General features: G+C 37.7%; 1 protein-coding gene across 19 annotated transcripts in view; it reads right to left on the bottom strand.

Annotated features, from left to right (window-relative positions):
- The window catches only part of KDM6A (lysine demethylase 6A), a 150,986-nt gene that overhangs the window by 49,010 nt on the left and 79,074 nt on the right, over positions 1 to 22,902 (bottom strand). For 9 of the 19 annotated variants that reach the window (XR_003535133.1, XR_003535137.1, XR_003535136.1 and 6 more), the window contains exons 6-9: positions 19,066 to 19,186; positions 9,628 to 9,682; positions 6,986 to 7,020; positions 3,422 to 3,515 (exon numbers count right to left, since the gene is read on the bottom strand). Coding sequence is in view for 8 of the 19 variants with exons in the window: in XM_027689157.1 (XP_027544958.1) it covers positions 3,422 to 3,515; positions 6,986 to 7,020; positions 9,628 to 9,682; positions 19,066 to 19,186 (305 nt within the window). In the remaining 11 variants the exon portion in view is untranslated. Of the gene's footprint in view, positions 1 to 3,421; positions 3,516 to 4,643; positions 4,710 to 6,985; positions 7,021 to 9,627; positions 9,683 to 11,282; positions 11,568 to 13,046; positions 13,139 to 19,065; positions 19,187 to 22,902 lie in introns of those variants that run through there. The other 10 variants (XR_003535132.1, XR_003535135.1, XR_003535134.1 and 7 more) reach the window with 4 other exon arrangements.

The following is a 22,902-nucleotide window of genomic DNA, read 5'->3' as shown; positions in this document are numbered from 1 at the left end:
ACTATGATATCAATTTCATAAAATACCCAGGGTTTGTATAAAGCTCTACTTACCTACAGAACTGTACACACACCTGCACTGTACGTTCATTTAAAACCTCTGTGAGCTAAACTTCAGCACCTTAAGCTTATCTAAGCTTTTTGATAAAGTCTAACTACAAGGTAATACCAAAGGATCAGATTCAGATCGCATCTGAAATGCCAGACAAAGTAGATAAGACTGAGAACTGACCTGAAGAGTAGTTGCAGCTTTACTTCACTCTCTGTAATTAGACTATACCTTAAGTATTTTATTCTACCTGTTCTATACAGCTTGTTTTTTATTCCTTGGGCTAACAGTTGTCAACAGACACCACAACATTTCTGCAAACTTCCAAGCTTTAACAATAGCAATCAAAAATAGAATCACATCTACCGAACAACATCTGCCTGAGGTGTTTTAAGAAATATCACTTGGGAATTGTGGTCACAAGTTGAAGTTCAAATATTTCATGGACTGCAAAAAATGCCAGGTTAGGAGTCAAGTGGTTACAGTATTGAAAAAAAAAGTACTTTATCCTGACTGAAGATCAATCAAGTCAGAACTCTACCAATCGGGGGAAAAAAAGGAAGTAAAAAAACCCAGGGATTTTTGCAGAGACATAAAACATACACAACTTTCTGTCATGAACTTAGTAAACAAGCTACAATTTTGATTCAAATCAAAGTCTCTGATGTTCTTAAGAATACAGAAGACACTCATGCTTTAAGAAAAAAGGTTTATGTGAGGTTGGTTATCAGAATTCACCTGCGTAACTGTTCATTAAGGATATGTGTATCAGGTGCTGTGCCAGGCAAAGCCTGAGATGAAAGTAATAGTTCAGGGATTACAAACAAGTAAAAAAAAAGACATTAAACAATTTCTTGTATCTCTGGAAATGTTGTGTGCCTATTTTCTGTTTCATCAGAACCTTGCTGGATTGAAAGATAACATGCTGTATCTTCAGGAGATCTTTACTGAGGTTCATGATAAAAAGAACAAATCTATTTCTAGGAGACAGAAATGAGAACCAGCAATCCCCATCTGGTTTCACTGCTGATACAAGGGTTGCTTCCCAGTTTTATCCTTCTCTGCAGGGAGGTGAAAAAGGCAGAAAGCAAGAGAGGGAGAGCAAACAAAAGTTTTCCACTAGAATAGCATGGGTAAAGGAAACTACATCTGCTCTCCTCGTGCATGAAGTGAAGAACACACATAAAGGTGGTGATGGAAAAGCCCTGGCAAACTGTGCAGTTTCCCACTTGGAAGACCTAACTCCAATTCTTAACCAGTACAGTGATTACTCTTCCACTCTTGGGGACATTTTTAATACAATAAACAAAACCACGGATTTTGTCCACACTTCACAAATGTTCCATGCTCTTTTCCGGGTCTTTACAATCTCATTTGGAACAAATCCCTCTGATGTGCTCGTGGTAGAGTGGCCTTTTTAATGCTTATCGCTCTCATGCTGAACTTGTGGCAATCACTTTTCCCCAGTAAACATCATTGTTTCTGAGGAGATGAACCTCTTCCCCATTCCAGCACCTCGTGATGTCTCATCCAATCACACGGACACCATCTAGGAATGCCCCCAGCCAAAAATTAATGGAAGAGTGCTTTGGGAACCTCTAAACAGACACTTATTTTGTTGTTACACTCTTCCTGATGCAACAGCTGAGTAAAACTGGACAAAGAATACTGGGACAGATTAGATCTTCAGTCACATTACTTTAATGTAATTTTGGGCAAAGTGGTGAAGAGAATTGTTGTCTGGAAAGCAAATGGAACAGCAAAAAAAAGAAGAAACAAACTGCTCTTATCCAGCTGTACAGATCTTACTATTATGTCTACCTGAGCTAGTCAGCACGAATCAGCTCAACTGGGTATATGTTTATCTGGGAATCACAGGGTTCTCCTCCACAGTCACAGCTGCTAAGGACTAAATCTGCGATAAAACACCACACTCTGATAAATACCACTGTTAACAGAAAAGAAATGGCATTATTCCTTGAATATTCTGGTTAAGACCACTCTATCCCTTTCTCCACAGAGAAGCTACCCACACAACACAAATGGGTGACCTATGCTGGTTGAATAAAGACAGTTAATCCAGTTTTCAGACAGCAGACAATTCTCAAAGTCACTGCTCTTACTGCTCACACAGAGACCTGTGGCAGGATTTTATGAATACAGCCATGTGCCTTTGCTTCTATTGTGGCAACATACATCAAACAGAGCTGAAAAAGAACTGGTCAGCTCTTTTGAGAAGCCTGTCTTCCACTGATCAGATGTACAGCCCTTCTGGATCAAAGTGCTGACAATTTATGCTTGGTGACATAATACCAAGCTAAAAAAATAAATTCAGAGGGCTTATTGAAATATAAGCAACACTGTCCTGTGACAGCAAAAAGAGCAGCACCCAGAGTCCTGCAGAGAACTCCTCCCACAGTTCCATTTTCATTTCATACACAGATGACTCAAAATTAGCCCATCAGTTTTGACATTTTGTCACAGATGACAAATTATCCCACTCCAAATCCACACACAACCTGCATTACAGAAAAAAGAAAGCACTGTGGCCACAACTTGGTGCCAGTTACAAATCTGAGTTAAATGACCACTATGTAAAGAGGGAAAAAAAATAAAAATGGGCATAAGCAGGCTAAATTAATATTTAGAATAATAAATTAGATGAAGAACATGGAGAAGGTGAATGAAGAAGTTTTGCACCGGGTTGACCAATTTTAACAAAATATTCTGGAAATATTTTATAAGGTATATAGGACACAACTGTTTTATTCTACCCACCCACTAGAAATTTTGGTCTAAAAATTACTTAGAAGCTTTCTATAAAAATGGAAAACGACGACTTTTAAAAAATAATTCCTTTTCACTTTTTTATGTGTTTCCTTTTATGGAATCTGATGATAAACCTTTCAGTTACAGAAATAAATTTTCATTACGTAGTATAAACTATAGAGAAAGAAAAGCTAGATTTTTCAATTGCCATGTTCTTCTAGTCTGTAACAGAGAAGAGTATTTTAGTTTACTGCATTTAGCCTGGCTTTTCAAGGGACGTTATTGGAGGCAGAACAGAGAACACAGAATTCCAACTGCTGCACTCTTTCTCTGAAAGCCCACCCCCTCACTGCCCAAAATCTCTAACACACACACTGCAGCAAGTCTAGAAGCTTTTTCATTTTCTAAGTTTAATTAAAATATTTTCCTCCTCTCTTATTGACTTTATTATCTACTCTTACATATTCTATTTTGGGTGAAAAATCTCACGTATCATACTTAGTGTGTTTAAGACTCGTTTGGAAATGGAGCCTTAAACAACACTGCTGAATGCAAAGATGGAAAAACGAAACACAGAGGAAAAATAAAAGTTAATTTTACATACCTAACTGCTGTAAGACAGTTGCTTTTACTTGTGCAGGAAGGTTTTCGATCTGCAAAAGCTGTTCATAAGCTTCCTTTGCAGAGTGATACTTTCTCTGCAAAAGGAAAAAAGTAAATGGATTAATCATAGAGCTTACAACAGATCACCAATAGCAACGATTTCACAGCACTGACAGCACACAAACACATTGACAAAAAATTCTAGAATTTTTTTTTGCATACAGTGCATATGAAAGCTTTAATGAGTGGCGTATATATATGGTAGGAGAATAACTTCCATAAATATAGTATTTAATATAAACTGACTACTGAAAAGAATTGAGAGAGATTTGAAAATTATTAAATTTGGTCAACTCCTCATACATGCATTATGCTTTTTACTCTAAAATGAATATTCTGCTTTTAAGGGCAATACTTGAATGTGAGTGTGCATCTGAGAAAACCCTACACAAATTTCTCCCAGGAAATCCGTAACAGAAATGAAGATCATTGTTAATTGGTGGCTGGTATAATTTTGCCTCTTTCCTTCCTTTGGTATATTTGAGCTGCCTCTTTCAACATATTTGTTGTCCTAGTAAGAGTCCCAACATATGCAAAATTAAAAGGACTGTGCCTAGGTAATGAAGGTATTCCATTTTATTATCTACTATATAGTTTAAGTGTGCTTAGAGCCTGGAAACACTCAATTCATAACTCCCTATACAAACAGGTGCTGGTACATAAAACACATTTACAGGTTAGGACTGGAGTCTTTATTGACTTCTCTGAACAGTATGAGCTATTTTGTATATATTAAAGGCTAAGACGTCTCAACAGATGAATTATTTGGTAATAATGTCAGCATTTATCTTTGCATTTTCTAACAATAATTGCTTAACAGTGAATGTATTTTATATGTTCAGTTCTTCTGTTCCTCCTATCCCACGAATACGCTTTCAGATAATTCAACATTACACTTCATCCAGGCAAACAGATGAAGAGCATATTAAAAGAAATGGGGCCACCTAAATGCAAATGACCGTGGCTTAGTTACATTTTTTTTAAGCACAGAGTGCAGAGTAATGAGTACTGGTGCTTTAAAAGGGACTCTAAATAATATAAATACCTACTAGAAGTTAAAAATGTCATTAGGTTCTTGAAATCTCAAAAATCACAAAAGACAACTCTGGTGATTTTAAAACCTTATTCTAGTCAGGAAGAAAAATTAAAGCACAATTACATACTTTCAAATGGAACAAGGGGAAGTTGGTAGGAAAGATTTTTAATTGGTGTTCATGAAATGCAGACAACTGGTAAGAAAACAAATAATATAAATAAATAAAATATCCATGTCCAGCAAAAGAAAAACAATCAGGAAAAAACTTTAAATTTAGCATTGGGAACAAAATTTGTAGTTTATGACTATGAAGGATAATAAGCAAATGAACAGAAGTTCACTGTAGAGCATGAGAGCAGAGGCAGCAATCCAGATGTCAAATAGGTAAATGTTAGTGCCTAATATTCACATTTTGAAAAAGATGTTTACATGCTGGGGAGGATTCAGAAATATCTATTAAAATAGAGCATGTTTTTCAGGTTTGGAATATTTTTTGCTTTTATTTCATAGAATCAGAATGGTTTAGGTTGGAAGGGACCTTAAAGATCATCTAATTCCAACCTCCCTGCCATGGGCAGGGACACCTTCCACTAGACCACGTTGCTCAGAGCCCCATCCAACCTGGCCTTGAACACTTCGGGGGATGGGGCAGCCACAACTTCTTTGGGCAACTGTTCCAGTGCCTCATCACCCTGCCAGTGAAGAACTTTTCCCTTATATCTATATGTTAATTCCATGTTTGGCTGCATCATGAATGGTCTTAGAAATGCAAAAGGGGAGGAGAACCAAACACATCTTTCTTTAGACACTCTACAAGCTCCCTCATGGCCACAGATGAAATAACAGAAACTGGCATTAAACACCATGAAAACCCACTGCAAATTCTTATCAGCACCAGGCTCGTCTCTTGTTCAGAGGCTGGCAACCCATCATTTAAACTCCAGTACCGTGGTACTTAATTAAGGAACGAATTAACTTCTACAATATTAGAGAGCAGATAATTTTCAAACACATGGAGGAGTTAAAAAACCCCTGTTTCATTGTGTCCTGTAAAAGAAACCAAGCAACCAGCCTGTCTCCAAAACCCCTCTTCATTGTGTCAGAGGTAATATTCAGAAGTCAGGAGCCTTGTGGTTCTCGGTTTCTCAAATTCCAGAAGACAAGTAACCCCTCCCAACAGAACTGTGAGACAAAACAAATCTAACAGTAGAATCCACCGAAACTTTTTTGCTCTGGCTTGCAATAAAATGAAGTTCCTGCTGCCTGTAGCTGTCAGTCAGAAAGCACAGTTTAAGCACTGCCAGCACTGGTCACACAACTATTCAGGGCACCTGAGACAGTGACCTGAGGTGTTCCCCTTGCTTTTGATCTGCCAGAGTAACAGAACTAATGCATTGAGGATGCTGTGTCACATAAATGTGTCAGAGGTGCTCCAGTGCCCGGGATGAAATCTGGATGGTGGCCAAATAAGAACCATGACATTCCAAGAAGCTGCTTAATGGTGCTCTGGGATGGGAGATTTCTGCCCTGTCATGTAGCTTTGCACCAAAAGCATTCAAAAGAAAAGTATTTTGTTTGTCAGATCTGTATCTTTTATTTATATATAAATACTTAAGGCCATTTTTCACTGTGCCATCAAAAGACAGCACTTACTTCATCAAGCTACTTTCCAACTGACTGAAAATATAGTTTATGTCTGTCATCCATTTCAATTACAACTGGTTTTGTTTTCATGTCACATCCCTTCCTCAGTCATATGATATGTATAAACATGATAGAAGGGTACAAAATCTAGATTATATAACCAGTGAGTCGAATTACAAATATACAATAGCTGTTTCAGTAGCTACTTGGTTTTAATTTATTTGTGTTCTGGAAGCTCAGGCAATGTTCTATAATTTCCCAAAGGATTCACCTAGAAAACTCTGTGGTAGGATTTGATATAGAATTAATAATCTTTATGTGCCGTTGACCTCAGATTCCAAATGTCACATATCTTCAGTTCAATCTGAAAACTGAAAAACTGAATTTGAACATTTCATGTCAAAAATACTTAAAAGACATCTGGGCAACTGTCTGGAATTGGATTTGTGTATGTATGTGTATATAGGATACAATATGAATATCTATGATTTGAGGAATTATGTATTTTATACATATGTCTAACTTCTTAAATATGAATATAATTTCATAAGAGAATTTTCCTAGAAGTTATATTTTGGGATTTTTTTTAGCACTCAATTTGGGAGAATAGTAAATCTATTTTTATTAAAATAGCTGTTCCATTTTACAGCATGACAGTCCACATACAAAATATTTTTAATTTAGCCAAAGCAAAAGAAGTTTCTCTAGTGATTCAAGACTTAAGTCTAACTTTACTAAAGCATCTATAATCTGAATTCCAGAGACTGATTACATCATATAGTTCAAAACTCAACCACACTTTATAACTATGAGCTTAAAGCTTACCTGGATTTCATATAAGTGGGCAATGTGAAACTGAACTGTAAGAGTGGGAAAATCAAAATTATTAGTTTTAATGAACAACAACAACTACAAGATGTTTTTTCAAGTGAGGACTAAACAACGTTTCAAATTGATGCAAACCAGACAAATTACATTTTTAAGATATAAAAAAAAATTGTTTACATTGATATTTTACACTTAATATACCAGACCTGACAGAGGATGAATATGTATCCTAACAAAGCATGAAAAATGTAAACAGATATCGCAGAAAGGCAGCCCATGGATTTTATCTGTATTCTGAAACACAGAGCCCATTAACCTTTCAATAAATTTAGCAATAAAATCTCTTTAGGCAGAGATGCACAGTAAGAGAACACAGGTAATATTTTCTGTACATAAATAACTCAGAAATAAAGATTTTCATTCAACTGCAGAGAGACAGACTAGCTGGGATATGGAACAGAAAACTATGTTATACAGTGCCAGATTAAATTTAGGGGTTTTTTTCCTTCCTTTTTAGGCATTGTCTCTCCCCCTCATCCTGTGAAACTCAACTCAAAGAGTTAATTACAGATGATATTCTGATCGTTACTGTTAAGCATCTTCAATTCCTCACACGAATTGCACAGAATGCCATAATACTACCAGCAGCTCTAGGAGGCAAGAAAATTGCTGGCTAGAGAAAGAAAAATGAAAGTTGTTCAGGAGTAAAATCAGAGGGAAAATTATCCTCATGCTGCTCAAATCATTACATAAAAGGCTTGAGAACTGCTACCCTAGACCAGCCATGGACTGGCAGATAGCTAAAGCTAATTGAGATGAATGTAATCCTTATTCTGTTTTCATGAGGAAAGAAAAGTTCCTTTGAGACAGACTTCTGCCCGATGTTCTTGAGGATTACAAGTAAGAAAATACCTGTGTTTGAGCCAAGCTCAATTTATTTCAATTACTCAGATTCCTTTCCCTTGAAGCTACAGAATAGTGTGACACTATATTACCATACAGGTAATTTGGAGTTCCAGGGTTTCTCTCTGGGTCATAAGGGAGGGGAAAATCTCCCTTTGTGCACTGCTTTGTCCTTCACTATAAAGAAGAAAGCCGGGTGCACTTTGGAAACCAGGTCAGACTGAAATGCATCATCTAAAATTTTAATAAACTTTTTGTGCTCCTCGCTAAAGGGCACATAACACACCCATTATGTTCACCACATCGTCAAACTTCACTCTGTACTGATGAAAGAAAAAACCCTGCTTTTGTTTCAGGAGTTCATTATCTGAAAAATCTCTCTTTAATTTTTTTCCCCCATAACAAAACCCTTTCAGTGTGAAACTCCAAAATGAAGTCATGCCTTGAAGGGGAAGGAAATTAAAGGTATCCCATTAGAGATTGCCTAAGTAGGAAGAAGACATGCTTAATACTCAAACATTTCTGTAAGGAACACACTCAATGTAATGTTTGCACGGGGCACTGAAGCCTTCACATGAGGCCATCCCTCTACACAAACCTGGGGGCAGAGGGGATTTGGGGGAAGGCTTAGGAAAACCTTACAAAAACTCAGAATACAGTGAAAACTGATAAACTCAGTGAGAAAGAATAGGAACAAACATGAAATATAATTAAAGAATCACATGTCTGGTAGAAAAACAATAAAAGCCTATTGACTTAGGGAGGACTCTGCAGATTTTTACAAAATTATCTGTGCCTGTTCCCGATAAGTGACAAAGCTTTGAAGAAGACCTTGGAGCACAGCTGTCTCCTCGGTGCTGATAGAGCCAGAGGTTTCACCCATGTAAACAAACTCCCTTTCAATGCCCTTGCTGACAAAATATTCACTATTCCATCCAATTCCTAGAGAAATGCTTTTAAATGTTTTATCCAATGCTTCTGAAGTGAGACTTAGGAGGCACCCTAAGCTCAAGAGCATGAAGGTACCTTAAAAACTGAAGGAGTAATTTCCTTCACAACTCTATGCCTTTAAATTCTTACAGACTCCAAAACATGCAGGAACATACACTTATTCTTGCATAAGAATTCCACTAACTCTGGATAAATACCTGCTCTGTAACAGCCTACAATACATGATAGATCACACTGCACTAAAGATTGACGTGTTCAAGTACAGACTAATATATGGTTGGCACTGAATTAAACAAAAAAATCAAGTAAGTTTATTACTTTTTCTTATTTCTACAGCCTAGCACTGATGCTGAATTTTAGATCTATAAATTTAAATGGTATGAAAATAACCACTGAAAATTGACAAATAATCAAGATGCTACGAAGTTTTAAATAATAACTCTTAAACGTGTGCCATGGCACAAGCACTGTGTTTATAAATAAATAAAAAAGCAGTCAAATTGCACGTTTCCTCCAGAATTCAAGTCTTCAGAGCAATGAGTAAGTTAAGTCTCAATTTTTACTTATTCCATTTACTAAAACAATCCCCAATTCTACTGGAACATCCATCTCCACTGATAGATGGAGAGAGGTTCTGTAGTCTCCCTTTCTCAGCACCTTTTTTTCCTCTCAGTACCTCTTTTGATTTTGAAGAATTGGTTCATTAAAAATTGATACAGTTGTGAGCATAAGACTTAAAAAAAAATCCACAACAAAATAAATAGAAATACTTATAGTTTACTTACTTTCAGCGTTAGACAAAGTGCAGGGATTGCAGTCAATCAAAGCTAACTGAAAATGCTGGAAAAAAAAAAAGAATTATTTGCTTTTTCAAACAAAGTAATACTAGCACTTCTGCAAAGTAAGAGTAAATCAATTTTGTACTTGAAAATCAATACTGCATTTTACCACGTGTCTTAAAGAAAACAATTTTCAATTTCTGTTCAACTGTTTACCGGAGGAAAGAAAATTTTTTTTATTGCAACCACAACAATGCTTGTAGTGATGTAAGATGGCAACAGACATCTTCACAAAACCATTGGGAGAGCACCTGGAAGAATGAGATACCCAATGAATGGTCAAAATTGGAAGATCAAGTTTTCCTCTGAATACACAGCTGGGACTGCAGATGTACAGGCTCACGGCCTCCTGGAGATAAATATCAAAGCTCTCAACTTGTCTATCTAGAAAAAATAACACTCTTCCTTCAAATTCAGTGACGTTAAGCCTTTAAAAACTGAACTTTTGTCAAAGAGCACTTAATCCAAATATCTTTGCAGTAAAACACGAGTTCATAAGGAGTTCCTAAGTTCTTACATCTGCTTCTTCAGGTATTAAGATAACTTCAGTTAAACATTAGAGATTGTAAAGCTTCTAAGTTCTGAGGCAAATATTGCACTCTTCTAGAAAGAAAGTCACAAAAGCAGAGCAATGAAGCCTGTCTGTCTGGATGTGAGCAATCATTTCACAAATGTCATGTTAATCCACTGATCACTATTCACAGTTAAGTGTGTTAAAACGAATGGAACAGGCACAGAAACTCCAGTGCCTCTGAACTCTTCCATAAAATTCAGAGAAAATCCCTACACAGTGTAGAAATTGGATTAATATATTAATACAACAGAGAACTACTGTTAATAAATACAGTTATCTGCCAAATACAGTTTCAGGTGGCTTTTAATACACAAAACATGATTGATGCTTTAGTATATTTTGTTTTGCTAGCACAAAAATGATATTTTAGCTCTGACTATTCAGGATGCCAAACTAGGTGGCATCAAGAGCTTCCTGGTGTAGCTGGGAAGAAAAACATAATTCCTATCAATGGATGTATATACCAATCACTATCAGTATTATCATACCCAGAGCAATGAGATACTACTCAACTTTCCTCATGGTCCTAATAACACCTTGTGTATGGCACGCCAATGTAACACACACCTCAAAGATTTATAAGAGTTTAACAGACAAACAAATATCTAAGAAACCCTAATTTTAATAGAAAAAACATTAGAAAATTAATGTATTATCCATAATAAAGCATAAAAAGAATGCTGATGGCTTTAATGAGTTCTGTGAGGCAGGCACTGATGCAGCTCACTCCTCACTGACTTCTATCATCATTAGTAATATATAATAGCCTTTAAAAAGAAAACAAACTCAAGTAGAATGATAACACAAATTTATGACTTTTAATGAACATTTTAGCAATGTCATCCCCAGAAGTGAGCACAAAACCCAGTGAACTCACATATATTTTAATTGTGAAGTCACTTTTTAACCTTAGAGAGAGCAGTAAATAATACCTTATAAGTATTAAGTAATATCTTATTTCTCTGCTGTGCCTGTTCCTTTTTCTACTGCTCAGCAGTCAGACAACTTACAGTCTCCCCTCACTTACATTGCAATGCAGGTTGAGTGCCTCAGAGACATCCTTTAGTCTGTTACCATAGTGATTCTACTAAGCAGGCAACTTTAAAAAAAAAAAGGACTAAATAAAAATAAAATGCTCTATTTTAAATTGCATTTTACCTGACAAAAGAAGAAAAAAAAACCAAAAACGCTTTGGCCTGTAGACTGAGTATTCCCGATCTAAAAGGTACAAAATCCTTCTTGTACAGATGTGTCATCTTGCACTGTGACTTACAATTCCTATGAGAAGGTAAAGCAGAAAGGAACAGATCTGCTCTCACCTAGGAATGCTATTATAAAAAATAAGCAGATCTAAAAAGAAACAATTGACAACTGTTCTGTAGCAGCTTTTCAGAAGGGTTATTGCAGTGAGACTCACTGCGAGAAGGCAGACAACCATATAAGAAAATGTAACCATTTTAATATATAAATATGTCAACAGTATCAGTGATATACAGTAAAAAAAAAAGGCAAGAATATTCTCAGCAATGCCTCCTAAAGATTTAAATTTCCACTGCTACATTTGCCAACTTCTGTATTTTACAATACACACCATGTAAATTTTTTAAGTGTAGTAAATTTCTACTAGGACTGTTCACTGAGCTACGAACAGTAAATAAACTGATAAACCAAAGCAGGAACTACAGAAAAATACACCATTTGCAAGAAACAATTATGACAATTAAAAGCAAACCACAGAAACCCCAGAACCTTTCAAACCAAGAACCTCTGAAATGCACATACATGAGCAAACCTACACCTCTTGCCGGATAAATAATACATAGCTCCCCGTTAAGTATTCAAAATCAGACCAAAAAAAACCCCCATGCATGCATTTTAACACATCAACCTCATCAGCCAAAAGCAGATCCACTAATCACAACCACCAAAAAAAAAATTAAAGGAAAAAAAAGGAATAATTTCCAACTTCCATTTCTGCAACCAACAGCAGCGGCTGGCAAACATCTGCACCTCTCTCAAATATTGCAGCACTGAGGCTGCTGCTGCTGCTGTGTGGAATAGTTGTTATGCAGGAGAGGCCGCTGCAGCTCAGAGACGACACACAATACCTCAAGGCAGACAGCAGTCTATAGAAATTCAAATCCCGGGTAAGAGGATTTACCTAGAAGGCAGTGTTCTGAATGTTAAAAACTAACAGCCTCTCTTCAAGGGCTGCGGCTTAAGCCATAATCACAGAATCGCTCAGGTTAGACAAGACCTTTGAAGATCATCAGGTCCTAGATCACCTTGATTTGTAGCCATCTGTAATTGCACCGTTATCTACAGACTATTTCGTCTCCTCTGGAGTCCTTGACTTGTCTCTGATTGTGGAAACAATTCCGCAGGTAACCTTTCCATGGATCAGAGGAACAGTGGATCCCATATAAAGAGAACTGATGAAAGCACTAGGTCTGGCAGTAAAATAACAGTAATCTGACACCAATTTAGGTTACATTAACATGTTTTCACTACTAGAATTAACACCAATTCTTTACAATTTAAGAGACAAGTACCCAAGTTTTGGTTGTTTCTTTAATCAATAAATGACCAACAGAAAATGAACCGTTTTCTTCTCAGTGCAAGATTTTAACACTGTCTCTGTTTACATCCAAACCTGAGACCACAAACCAGTGATTCTCCTCCCTCCTCCTCTCCAGGATGACATCAGCAAGCCTAATAGCTCTCGGTTCTGCATTTATTTAGCAAGCAAGGCAAGCCATCATCTGAAACCTGACAATTCTCACCGACTTACCATGAAGCAAAGCTCCATCATGACTCAGTGAAATTCTGTCAGGAGATGGCTTTTTCTGCCTATGTGACCTAGGTGTGATGCCCGTGTTCCTCAGAGCAGCCTTTGTTCAGATAAGTAGGACACGGAAAGCCTTGCATAACCAGCCAGGGCAGCGAGCCAAGCCTCCATTTGCCAGGGATCTCTGGGACCAGGGGAGAAGGTCAGGAGAGGACACGTCTATGCGCTGCTGCAGCAGCTCATCGTGCTGCTCTCCAGTGCCTTCTGAGATCAGAACAAATTCAGCTTGTAAGATGAGGGTTTGTGTAGTGTAAAACCTCGGTTACTTTTGTCCAACGTTCAGGAAAAAAAAAAAAAGAAAAGACTGGGGGAAAACTGTTACACAGACAGGGCAGAACAAAGCTGCTCGAGGACAGAGGGAACAAAGGCCACATATACAACATACGCTGAATAGCAGCACTATGCTCCGAAAAATCTCTTGCTCTGACTAGCCCGAAGAAAAAAAAAATATTTTCAAGCAGAACAATCCTACAAGCTGTATTTTCACCAGCCAAAAGAAGGTTGCATTTGAATTTACTGATCAGCATCTCACACGGTGATTTTCACAAAGCTATCCCAATGCTCACCGCTGCCTGCACATTTCATACATTATTTCTGCAACATCAGAATTTAGCTATTCCTGCGTGAGGAGCCTGAAAGGCTGCCAGCAGCAACAAAATGCCACAGGGAAACGGGGTGACTGGAAGTCTGCCGCCGCTGCTGCATCCTCGGCATCGCCACGGAGCTGATCCGCCCCGAGCTGGGGTCGTCTCAGGACTCTGCCTCCAACCCCCACAGCCGCCCAGGCTGCACGGAAAGCTCAGTCCCTGCCGGGAATCTGTGCCTACACAGCTATTACTGTATGCCCTGAATGCCAACCTCAGCGTTACACCTAATAAACCTGGACCAGCCCGGACTGAGACAACTCTCACCAGGAGGAGGTCCATTAATGAAGTGCACCAGCAAAAATACTCCTTAGAACTCAAATGCTCAGCTTCTGAATCGACTTTATTTATCTTCGCATGGTTTGTTCTTCCCCACCTCCCAAATGACCAAAGATGTCACATAGCACATTAACTCAACTTTGGCACTTACTCCTCTTCGTAGTCGTGACAATCAGCCAAAACCCCAAGCAAAACTGGGTAAGAGTGAACAAAAGAAAACAGTCTGTAGGTCAGACAATGTGATACCAACACCCACTGTCAAAACCAGTCACACTCTTAACTCTCCTGCAGTTTGATTACAGTGCTATGCTACATCAAAAAACTTGCATGGTTTTACCTCCTGTCTACGCCTCTCCCCTCCACACACGTGCAAACTACAAAGACTTAGAGAGCAATTTCATTCCCAAATGCTGCTTTCCATCCACTTACATTTTAATTAAAATCATCCTTTGACTCATTTCATCTTGCTTTCCACAGAATGTTTTTTATGTGAAACGCTTGAAATCTTGGATATCCACCTTGCAAGAACCAAAGCCCTTTTCTTTGCTTTTTACATTAAAAAAAAGCAGCTGTTTCTGGTAGAATTACAGGCATAAAACTAGACATAAGAAACTAAAACTTCTCATAACTGCATGTATTTGGACAAGTTAATTTTTCTTTAATAACTAGAAATAAATACAGAAGATTTCAATGTCCAATGTTTACACTTAAAAATTACTAATCTAAGTACACATGAAAGATAACTAGGTGGTGAAACAGCACTTGAAGGCTTGAAATCACGTATTGTCTTCACTTTAATAAATACTTGTTTACTTGTTATCCAGAAAAAGAACATAAAAAATGAATGATATGTCTACAACAGCTACATGTTGGCATACAACAGCTGCAGTAGCCAAAAATATCTTTCATAAAGATATATATACAGGAGAAATATTTGAATAAGTGACGGAAAAGTGTCTGACTGATTATAAATAAGTACTTCAAGCTGTTCATCTGTATATCAGTATTTAATTTCTTTATATTTCATGCATATGCATACAATTCATGCAGATTTTCCCAATAAATTTTAATTCTTTTGCAGCCTTTTTCTTATCCTAATATAAGCAGCATGTCTTAGCATTACTAACAAATGAGAACCTTTAGAAGAATAATTAAAAAATTAAAATTATATTTAAATTGATGATTTACGGGCAAGATGAAAGCATAAGCCTGAAGCAAACTACTGGAATAATTGTTTTGTGTATAAAAAAGGAAGAAAAATTTTTGTAAAAGAAAGGCAGAATCAGTACTTCTACTAAAAGGCAGATAATTGAAAACATGAGAGATTTAGTTCTCATTCTTCTAAGGGTTTTTTTACTGGCTAGAGGGTGCACCTGTAATACGTGAAAAGCAAATAAAATTCCTAAGGCAAAACATTTCTTGGTTTGCCACAAAATAACCTGTTTGTGTCCAGCGTTCCGACTGACCACCTATTAAAAAAATCCCACAAAGCAAACAAAATCCATCAAAAAAACCCAAACAGTCCACCACCAAAAACCTCCAACCTGTCCCAGAACACAACCCCCTCTGCTGCACCGCTCTCTCAATGTTATCATTCCAATAAATACGAAAAACTAAGATTTCTTTTTTCCCTTAAGTATGAATTCTACATTCTCCTCTCAGGTATCACGGTGCCACCACAGCTACCACCACTAAACATAATATTCCTGGTGCCATTTGTAGGAAATGGTGAACAGAAAGGGGCACCAGGACATGTAGCAAACTGTGAAAAGGTTGGGACTGTGAGATAAACCTTAACAGCATGTTGTTGACACAGTAATCAATTAAAAAAAATCCACCCCCCAACTCATTGCCAGCTGATTTTGGAATTAATTGTACTTTTCTGATGAACGGGGCAAATTCAGCTTTCATGTATCACCTCTGAAGGTAACGCTGCCCCAACTGTCAGGTTACACAAGGACTATTTTCTTTTCAATCAGAAGGGACACTGGTTTCTTTCCTTAATGTAAGCCCGAAGGCCAAGTCATTTTCAATAGCACTGGTGTTCTTGCCAGAGTTTATGGCAATGGGATAATGGAGCAGTCAAGGGTTCTCACAGTAGTTTGCAAGTCTTAACTGCAGCAATGTTAAAAACATGCAAAAGCGGTAATTGATTTTGAAAAAACACTGGGAGTTGATTTTATGCTTGTTAAACAGCACTCTAGCAATTATCTTGATCATCAACATCTTAAAATAGTAAAAATTAATTTTGTGCTTAAATTGCTTACATAAAATAGAGATGATTTATGTTAATGCTCTAAAATTGAGAAAAACATGGAATATATGACCTTCAGACTCCCATCTTCCCCCTTTGCCTGAAGACTCTTACTGACAATGACTCTTACTGACAATGACTCATCTGTTGGCAATGGTTTATTCTTAGCAATTACAGACTTAACATGAATGTTTAAATACCATCAAAAACATTATGATATTTCAAAGTACATTAATGTAACGTTGGTACAATCTGTGAAATCCAGAGCAGTCACAAGCGAATACCAGATGAAAAGTTACTTCCACTTTCTGCCTCAGTGTAAATGGGGAGTTCAAAGTGGGCAAAGAGCCCCAGGAAAGAGTCTGTGCTCAAGGCCAGTCACTGCCAGGCTGGACCCTAAACCCCATGACTGTCCTCTAAAATCCTGAATCCTTTGAAAAAGATCCACAAAACAAAAAAAGGCACAACAAGACAAACGTATCTTTTCATTGCTTCGGGTTACTTATCTTTCTTTTGTGAAAAGATAAGATACTCAGTCTCAGAGAATGAGATAGACATTGTGTGAAAACATCCTTTCACACTCCTTCATCATATCCCTTCCTCATTTTGTTCTCCCCGTGCTCGTGTATAACCACTGCACCAACACTTTGCTTCATTCTCTTCACTAAGGAAGCATTTTCTGACTTGCCTCTCACATTCTTGTCACTCAGAGCTCTGGCTCAAGGTGTTTTTTATAAATCACAGTCAGACTGGCTTTTAAAGAAGCTACTGCCCCACTTGCTCTGCTCGTAGTCTACTCCTCAATTGACATATCCTGATGTATAAACTGATACGTTTCAATCAGCAACACTGTTTCAAAGCAGATCAGTCTCCAGGCTCTACCTCAAATCCACAGCTGAGCTGAACCGAAAACTGCTGAATCTGTTCAGGACCCAGTGGATTGCTCTGCTTGGTCTTTTCTTTCTTGTTCCTCCCCGTTATTCTCTTCTAAGGATTGCAACCTCCACAGCAAAGGAAGCAAACCAGAAAGAGAAGGTCTGCCCATCTCTCTGCCCCAGGGTAAGCTGCTTTCCTTGCTGCCATTTGTTTTTGTGATTTAATCACACGCCACATAAAAGCAATAGCATTGTGATGATTTTGCACTAAAAAAGATTTTTTTCTCTGTTTTCAAAATACTACTTTGGTGTTTTTCCTATTTGTAGCTGGTACTTTGAAAATTTGAAGTTTGGTATGCTCAAAATCCTTGTAATAAGGGACTGATTTATTTTGCAAAGTTGTGAACGTCAAACATAGTAAATTATTTAGATTGAATTATCATAGAATCTATTTAAATACCTGATTCACTGATAGAATTGCAAATTTTATGGCACAGCAGGAAAAGGTTATCTATTCCTTGATCAATTTCTATCAAAAATTAAAATGCAGAAGTTTATTCTACTGCTTGATTAAAACATGACTACCTTCCTGAAAATTTAATCCCGTTTTGTCCCAGCTTCTTTAAAAATAAAACCAAAAAGTACTTCAGCATTTCTTTTATTCCCTATCTATCATGACACACTAAATCCATCCCAAAGTTTAAGGCAGTAGAACCACCCAAACTCGCACATCATCCCTCTCCCAACACAGTGATCAACCTCTACCTCCCCATGCTCTCTTTCACCATTCACTGCACATAATCTTTCCTATTCCTGGGCAGAATCATCCTCTCCAATCACAATTTCCAACTCTACCCGTCTCTGCAGGTGAAACTTTGGACTCTGGATGAAAAAGGAAGCCTGATGAGAGAAATAGTTCCCACTATTACAAATACTGGAAGGAAAAACTGAGAATAGTACTCTACTCTTTCAAATCTTGGACAATGTGATTCTGACAGCCTTGCAAATAAAATTTCCAGAAAAACAAGAAAGGGTGCCACAAGATTCTTGATAAGAAAAAATTTAATGCTTTCAGTGGGTTTTGGGAAAGATTAATATGCAGAGATATGTTTATGAATTACACTTAATTACAAAATTCTCAGCCCTGCAGGTTTATTTTCTGTTAAAAAAAACTTAATTTCTCTAAGACACACATAGCTAAATTTGGAGGCCAGGAAGGAGAAAAACGGGCAAATTTACTAAATGGAGGGAGATAAAGTGACAGATTACAATCAGAGACCAAAACAGAATGTAAGCAGTAAAAAGTCTGAAGAAGCACAGAAGAAACAAAGTGCTGTATTACCACAAATAATATCCAACTAATTAGCCAGAAAACGTTGCCTTAGAAGCTGACTCTCAAACCAGGAAACAAAAGAATGATTAAGTGCTAGAAAAGCAAAAACGATATAAAACTATGAAAACATTATTTTGCATTAAAATTTTCTATTTTTCTTAATTTTAAGAGCTTCCAGTTGACAATAGGACAGATAAGGGAAAAAACAGAAAGAAAAATTTTAAAAAAATCAAGTAATCCAAGCTGCTAATTCTTTTATTTTTTTCCTTCCACTTTCTGTACATCCTCAGTCTCCCCATGCAGTTCACTAATTTAACGAGAGCTCCACACTGAGTTTTTGATCTTCTGGAGTATCAGTGCTCATATGTAATATTGCTGGACTCTTCTGAGTATATGTAGCACCTCACACACCTCAAATTCGACCCTTATTCTGTTTAGAGACACTTCACACTAAGGCACTTCTCTTTCTATAACAGATGGTGTTTAACTGCTCTATCCTTATGCGTGCCTAGCAGTTTTAAGATGCAACACAACTTTTAAGAAATGTTAATTCAATTGGGAAGGACTCAAAACCTACCTTTAAACTAGACTCATAGTCTGTGTTCACTTTGAACATAAGCCCAAGTCGCAAATGAATTTCCTTGGCTCGACAAAAGCTGGGATCAACATAAAGCGCCTCCTGAAATGCTTTAATTGCCCTGAAAGAAAAACACAGAATAAAAAATTATTTTTTACTCACGCATTACTTTATAATCAGTGTTATTTATATGACTAACAGAAAGTGGATCAGAAAGTATTGTTGCAGAAGAACACATCAAAATAATGGTTTACAAGTAACGTTTTTGGTGCATGGCTTTTGATTCTTCAAAGATTGGGTAATTCTGTACTCCAGATATCCTGGTGTATTTGAAAGTCTAATTTTTTCTATTAGTTTAGAGAAAGTAATTTGCTGCATGAAATACAGTATCGCATTTTTTATTTCAGAAAGGATGACTCACGAATTAGTGCAACTTTAGAACAATACAACACAGAGATCGTTCATGTCACTACCAACAGCCAGGCTGCTTTTGATTCCAACAGTGCAGCAGCAGCAGGAGAAGAGAAGGCCTAGGAAAGATCAGGCACATCTCCCACTGCACCAACCTGCTCCTTTTTCCACCTTTTCCTCCCTTCCCTAGCACCAGTGCCATGCAGGGACTCAACTAACACCTATTGCTCCATTACTTCCGAGTCACTCAATTATGTCCAGGAAAACATAAATACAAAAGCCTGCCACTTCCTCCCTCTGTAACTTGCTTTCACATTCCCATGATAGGTGAAAATGGCTCTGATTCTACTTCAAATCCTCTCTCACATGCCCCTGTTAATGATGGCACTGTACCAGACAAAACAAAAATGCCATCTAGCAACTCTGTCTTGGAGCAGAGACAACGTGACTCTAAACAGGACTTTGTTGCCTCTCAGGACAACTGCATAAAACTGGGACAGCTGGAATGCAACTAAAAGTTAATAGAATTAAAGTCACAGAGGAATTGAGAAAGAAGCTAAGACTCATTGTTGCCTGAAATCCAATGACAGATTGAAACAAAATACTTTCACATACACCACTGCTCACACAACAATCCTGAAATGAGAACCAGTCCCAAATTAAGGCAGGTCTGAGCCCCCAGGCCAGGGAGCACAGTCCCATCTGCTGTCCCAGGGAAACTCAAAGATCGAGGCCAAGTAGGCAGGTGACAGGAGAGTCTTTGGGAAGAGCTGTTCCCACAGGGACATGGGACAGGAATTGCCCACAGAGCCTAAATTCACACACTCTGCTTAGGAACACTGACTTAATCCCTGTCTCCAAGTGCAGTATTATTTATGAGGAAAAAAAGGTAAGCAGCCGCAATGGGAAATTCAATTAATGTTTTTCAAACTTTTTTATTCACAAAACACATAAATGATCATTTTTTAATCCATCAGCAAAAATGCTTCTGCTCTAAAATTCTTACGGGCTTTTTTCTCATTGACGGCAAAGCAAAGGTACAGAACTTCCTCTAGACAATGCAACAACTGTTCGTACCTAAAGCATTATTTCACTTCTTTAAATAGAAGTTAAGAGCAGATGAGCTTAAAAAAGTATTACATTTCTATTGTGGAACTGAAGCTTCCTTTATTACAACCCTTCAGAGAGACTTTGCTTACCCAGTACCCTACTTTTCTGCCTACACAAGGAAAATGAGCAAGTGAAGAGCTAAAGGGACAAACCTGTTCCAGGCTCAGCAGTCTCTCACATCTCATCTAAACCTCCCTGGAATCATATGGGTGGTGGTGAATCACACACCTCAGAATGTACACTGATTTCAAAACAAACAAGGATCCATGTCTCATAACAGTACATTCATCATCATCATCATCACCTACAAGAACCATGCTCAAACTGGAAGGCCAAAGACTGGACTGATCACTAAGTACCAGCACAGATTTTAAGCCAGGCTTTTGTTCTGCCAAAGGAAAGATTCTGTGATTATGTATTTGCATTTCTTGTCTTAACTCTAATATGGTACTCGGTATGTTAGCCACTGGTATTTAAAATCCATTATTTTTATCTTGTTCAAAGACAGTATCCTAAGTTCTAAAAAAAGAAGAAAACCACTGTCTTATCAAAGTCACAATAAAAATCAGGAATAAAGACATTGCAGTTCTGTAACAGAGATTGTGACTATGCTCATAGACACTTTGGGAACTTTGCATTCTTCCTTTTAGCTATCTTTCTTGGTCAGAAAAACAGTATTTCTGTATTTCTCCTATGTCATGTCTCAGTTGCAAAAACCATAGAAAGGTGGACTTTTAAAAAACCTTAAGATAATCTGTAAGAGACAAAAATATTCCTGTAGTCTCTTGCTAACAGAACAGGAAATATTATTCATTGCCACAGTTGAGCAATAGAGTTAAACAAAGCCACAAAAATAATAAAAGATTTTTAAGGACAGTGTTGAAATTTAGTTTGAATGTACGCTTTCATTCAAAAAAACCAAGAATATTGCCTACCCCAGTCTTACAGAGGAGCACAGCACTTAAAAACCAGTAAATTGTAATCAGTGGACAACATTAAAAGGTTGTGTCACATGCAGCACAGAACCTGCTGGTCCACACCCCTCCGAGGTTTGTGTAAGGTTTATCTCTGTGCAGACTAAACTAACTAAAAATCAGGTTTTATCCTCTGCTAAACTCTAGTGTTAATTCCATATTGATTTTACAATTTGTAGTTTTTCCAGGATGAAACGCATGAATAATAACAAATAGAAATTACTTCCACTACTTCCATAAAAAGGGGCATCCTCAAAATTTCACCAAGGAAGTGATCTGAAAGAGCATTTTCAACAATTTTTACCAGTGGTAGGTGCTCATGTCTAATTTGGTAACTATAGCCTCATTTCAAATAGTCAGTAGACTTTTTTAATGGGATAAAATACTCAACCTGTGAAAAGACATTTACTCATTAACTCTTACAGACAGACAAGCAATTTTACATCATAGCTGAATTAATATTGATGTAATTTCACCTACAGGAAACACTTAAAATAGAAACATGCTCACGAATACAGGACACATCAAGAACATTCACTACAGTAAAAAACCTCTGTTTTATTCTGGGATTGCCTGTTTTCCACTGCCATGCCCAGAGTTCCAGACTTGGTCCCTCACCACATCAACAGCAGAACATCTGCAGCATCACTGACATCCATTTCAGTTTAGAGTGGTCAGTAACACCCAACACAGACATGCTGGGGCTTGGTACAGGTTGGCACAAGAAGGATGTGGAAAGTAGGAGCAAGTGTTGTAGTAAAGGGAAACAGGAGAGAACATGGCCCAGCGTTGGAAGCTTCAGTCCTTCCCAGCCCATCTGTTTGAGGGGTTGAGTTGGGCCTTCCAGATACAGATGGAGTCACTTGAGTCTTGTACAGATCTTTGTTTTCTCTGAAACATCAGTAATCCCATTTCTGTTCTCTATCCAAGCTTACATCCAGAAAGATACGGGTCTAGAGGATCCAAGGCATCCAAGTTACCCAGATGTTTTCCCTCAAAGCTCTTTTATGGTTTGAACAAAACCAGAGGAGCAGATACAACCAAACAGCTGCGTGATCTGTCACATACGAAGCAGAACTTGGCTTCAGAGTCCTCCTTCGGGGATGATGGCACAGAGCCTTCCTCAAGTAGGTTTGCGAGTCTCCACCACTAATTAACTGCCCTTCACGCAGAGACAGAACTTTTAATTTTACTCCTTCAGCAGACTAAACAAACACAAGTCCACAGGAGAAATTACTGAATGAAGGGCCGGGCACCCTCGGACTGCAGAAATAAATGACAGTCGTCTAAATTCAGCAAGAGACAACTCTCCTTTTGCTCCCTGATGACACTGACAACTGCG

The sequence above is a fragment of the Neopelma chrysocephalum genome, unplaced genomic scaffold, assembly GCF_003984885.1.
Source record: "Neopelma chrysocephalum unplaced genomic scaffold, ASM398488v2 Primary Assembly neopelma1_76, whole genome shotgun sequence".
In the NCBI taxonomy this organism is placed as follows: Eukaryota; Metazoa; Chordata; class Aves; order Passeriformes; family Pipridae; genus Neopelma; species Neopelma chrysocephalum.
Note: the sequence above shows the minus strand (reverse complement) of the source record. Positions and strands in the feature narration are given on the sequence as shown.